Below are 4,304 nucleotides of genomic sequence, written 5' to 3' on the forward strand. Positions count from 1 at the left end.
GGGATCGGCCGGTGGGGGGCCCCCCCCAGTTGGGGATCGGCTGCTGGTGCCCCCCCCCCCCCAGAGTCAGAAGGCACCAGTCACCCATGGTAGGCAGCCTGAAAGGTTACATGAGATTGTTTACTTACACTTCATCATCACAATTGAGAGGCTTTTCCAGTCTGTACCCTTGTGGCAATTTCTCATACAGTTCAGCACACGTCATTCCACAGTATGGTGTTCCACCTGAAACATACAATTTTAATACTGTGCTAAGCAAATTCTTCTTGTGCTGTCATGAAGGAAAGAAACGTGTGACTCAGGCCCCTGGCATACATTACACCTAAGACATGATTAAACAGTTCATCATATCTTAAGTTGTTACTAGTCACGTGTCAAAAAATGTGTAATAACTTTGTGGCTGGTTCCTATCATGCCATTAATTGAATGTGTGGCCAGGCTGAGACTCCCTCTGTGGCTGGGAAACCCATCAGCTGATGGGGATCCTAGCTGTGCAAGCTCACTATTTCCTGGTGCAAGGGGAGCCCAGGATCAAAATCCCAGGCTTTCTCTGCACTGGCAAAAAGGTGTGATGGGATCTGATGCTCAGTCTCATAATCATGCCTCCTGCCATGCATATGAGACATGGCAGGAAGCGTGACTGTGGAGATTGTGCATCAGATCCCATGCCACCTTTACTTGCATATTTGCCAGGGTCCTGAGGTGCACAACATGAAGTATCTGATGAGGACAGGTAATGCTGATTATCCCAGCTCAGAAAGAAAAATGCACTGAGTAACCATACAAAATAAAAAATATTTTATCTATTATTTGTGCACTGTTAAAACATGCCTAGTGCCACACTTAGTAGCACTGCCCTGAGCACTCTTCTACCCTCTTTTTTTTCAGTCCCTCCATTTCAAATCCTGGAAATGAGGTAACATGGTGGCCTTAGATTGGCACTGAGGGCACACCAACAAACACACCTGAGATAGGGAGCCAGTGTGACCATTCACAGTGGGTCCCTGTAAGCACTTAGTATTTGTGGAATCAGGCTTTAATATTATTTGAATAATAATTTTAGAAGCCACCCATTAAAATTCCTAGAAAAGATGAAAGGGAGCTTAAATTGGAATACAGCAAACTCTGTAAAAAAAAAACCCTCTCTAAAATGTAAAATGTAACACTTCTTAAACTGTAATAGTTTTCTTTATTTCTTCAAAGAGTCTGGTCTAAAGCCCATGCAACATAGAATACTGCCCATCAGCTGCAAAGGCATTTTGAGCATGCCCTAAGTCACATGATATGCTTGTTTTTTTACATTCCAAATTGATTTACTTTTTAAAAGCGTGTTATTTAAAAATAAATTGTTATTTTAAATTCTTTAATGTTTGAAAGTGAAAATATCACATCTTTTTCTTTTGTAACATGGGGCATGCACAGGACTTGGAAATGTGACCGTGTCTGTTTTATAAGGGTACCATGATTAGCTAATGAATTAAAAGAAAACATTGGAAAATGTTTGAAAAAGAGGAACTGCTTAGTGGGCTAAGTCCACAGCTGAGAGCCAAGAAAATATTCAAATATTCTCTCCCAGCTTTGTTTAAGCTGATTTATTTGTATGCTGGTAAAAATCAATACTTACCTAAACTAACTATTTCCCATAGAAGGACACCATATGACCACCTACAACAGGGAGGAAGGAAAAGTGTTCAGAGCTCAACAGGAACAATGAGCAGGTTTGTTATTAAAAACATAATTTAAATATAATTATATTTTCAAACATAAAATGTCAATGACACATTTGAGAATATACAAAGAACACAAGATGTGATTAGTTCTTTTCATTATTTGCACATAACTTGCTGTTTAATAGCAGGAACTTGGACTTTCTAACATAAGGGGCTGGATTCTCAGCAGGCCTAAATCAGTGTAAACAATACTGACGTTAGTGTAGCTGGACCAGTTTATGCTATTGAAAGGTCCAGTTTGTAAACTCCATCCTTTTTTTCCCCTTGCTTTGTGCAGGCACCAAATTCTTACAATTTTATGGTGTAAATGCAGGGCAGTGCAGGTCAGTATAATTACTCTAGGTTTCCATTGCTAGAAGCCGGAGACAAATTCAAATCCAAAGCACTTAGTTTCTCTTCAGTCTTCCAGAGAATTGCCCATTTTGTTCCTTCTTGTTAATGAACTCTAATTCTGAATTCTTTTAAATACCTCAGATTGCTTAGCACTCCCCTCTCCCCTGGTTTTTTGCTTTTTTCCTTTGACCGACGTTGTTGGTGACTCCTGATCATGTTGATCATTTATAAAGTTCTCTGGTCCCAAATTCTGCTCTGTTACACTAAGAGAAATCCACAATGGCTTTACTGCCTTTAGAGTCACTCCTAGCTTACAACCATGTACATGAGGACAGAACCAAATCCACTGACTTCACTCCAATTATTCATGTAGGAAAAAAACTGGCCTTTTAAAGGGTCCCCTTAATGTTTTCAGGGTTTTATAATTTCACTTATGTTCTCTTATTTCATTTATCTGACTCCAAAGAAAATTGTTATTCAAAGGTGATTTATCTTGTGCTTCCTTTTTTCCTCTTCATTTAAAGATTTACAAATGCAAGCTTAAAAGAAATTATTTGGGAAATAATTAAACACCACAGCAGTTGCATAGGAAATGAACTCTATCATCTATATATTAACATCTCAGTAAGTCATGTCTTCTAACATTACTTTCTCCTTTTGCCCCAGGAACTCTGATCCAGTAAAGAACATAAGCATGGGTGTGCCTTTAAAGCTCATGAATAGTCCTATTGACTTCAATGAGACTATTAGAGCGCTTACAGCTAGGTGTGTGCTTTGTTATATCAAGGCCATGGTCCTTGGTCAGATCAATTTATCATACCCTGAGGGGTACCTTTTTCAGGTTATTCAGAACTGGAGTTCTGCGTGGCCCATCTGACCCAGTAGGGACAGTGACAATTGTCATGAGACCATAATCAGCCGTGGAACTGGCTGATAGAGAGGTTTGTAATCATTATGAGATTACCTAAACTGTAAAGAAAAGCAGCACGGGGGGACAGCAATTTGGACACGAAATGTTGGGACAGATGAAAAAAAAGCACAGCTAGGAAGAGATGAACTTGGTTTGAAAACCTGTCACCAAGGGAAGCAACACGAGGTGATTGACTATACAGCATCATTTCTAGCCCAGTTTTGGTCTGGTCTATGCCTTCCAGTGGCCTTAAGGGGGAAATGGTGGCCTGGATAATGGCAGATCATGAATCCCTCTAATGACCACGGGGTCTAGCCCTTAATTAGCTGAGGCAGCACCAATATCAGCTCTCACATCCATCAATTCCAAAATCCCCAAGAGGAGTAGGAGAGGTGCTTGACAATATGGCAAGCTAGCCAGCACACCTCTAATTCAGTTTCAGTTAGGTCAGTCCCTCCTGGTGGTCTTAAGAGGGGAATGATGTTACCTCAAGCCATGAATCCCTCAAATGGCCACGGTGCTGTACCTATAAGAAGAGCCTAGGCAGTACCAATGTTGTCTCAGGCATCCATCAAATCCCAGTTTCAGCTGCCACATAACTGCTCTCTTAGCAGTTTTCTGAGTGAGATTGGTGCTCCAGTGGGCCTTGCAAAGATACAGTTGAGCTCTGGATCCAGACTGAAATGCAGCCATGTCTAAGCGTCCCATGGACTTTGAAGGTCAGATCTGGATTCACACCAAACCTTAGCTTCACTTATCCATTGTGGTCCACCCCAGTTGTCTGTCCATGTGCCAATACACACTCCTGTCTTTTGAGCTGCATGAAGTAATGACTATGAAACTGACATTAATACCTTGGATGAACACCTTCCTCCAGGCCAGTGTTTCTCAACCTGCGGGTTGTGACCCAAAAGTGGGTCACAAGAATATTTCAAAGAGTCGCGACCTGTGTCAGGACAGAAGGGTGGTGGGAAGGCGCCTGCTCCTTCCAGAGGGGGAAGAGGAAAGGGCGAGCTGCATGGCCAGGCTGGTGGCACCAGGGCTGTTGCCCATGCTTGTGGGGGTGAGGCAGCCAAGGAGACATTGCTCAGGGGACAGGAGGGGCCATGACCAGGCTGCCTGGCACAGCTTGGCAGCCTCAGGTGGGGGGGGGGCAAGGGGGGGACACAGGCCTCTCCTCCTCCTCTCTCCAGCCCATGCCAGTGCCAGACTAGCTCTACTGCTGCCCATGTGAGCCAGAGCCACCTCAGCCACTGTGCTCTGGCCTGAGCGGGAAGTGGGTAGCTGGTCCCCTCTGGCAGGACAGTGGGGGTGGGAGGTTGCAGGTTGGG

General features: G+C 43.4%; 1 protein-coding gene across 1 annotated transcript in view; it reads right to left on the reverse strand.

Annotated features, from left to right (window-relative positions):
- TEK (TEK receptor tyrosine kinase) overlaps positions 1-4,304 on the reverse strand; it is a 104,662-nt gene that overhangs the window by 2,806 nt on the left and 97,552 nt on the right. The window contains exons 20-21 of the mRNA XM_019517033.1: positions 1,625-1,665; positions 129-225 (exon numbers count right to left, since the gene is read on the reverse strand). Of these exons, the coding sequence (XP_019372578.1) occupies positions 129-225; positions 1,625-1,665 (138 nt within the window). The remainder of the gene's footprint in view (positions 1-128; positions 226-1,624; positions 1,666-4,304) is intronic.

Source organism: Gavialis gangeticus, unplaced genomic scaffold, assembly GCF_001723915.1.
Source record: "Gavialis gangeticus isolate Ggan-Ray unplaced genomic scaffold, GavGan_comp1, whole genome shotgun sequence".
In the NCBI taxonomy this organism is placed as follows: Eukaryota; Metazoa; Chordata; order Crocodylia; family Gavialidae; genus Gavialis; species Gavialis gangeticus.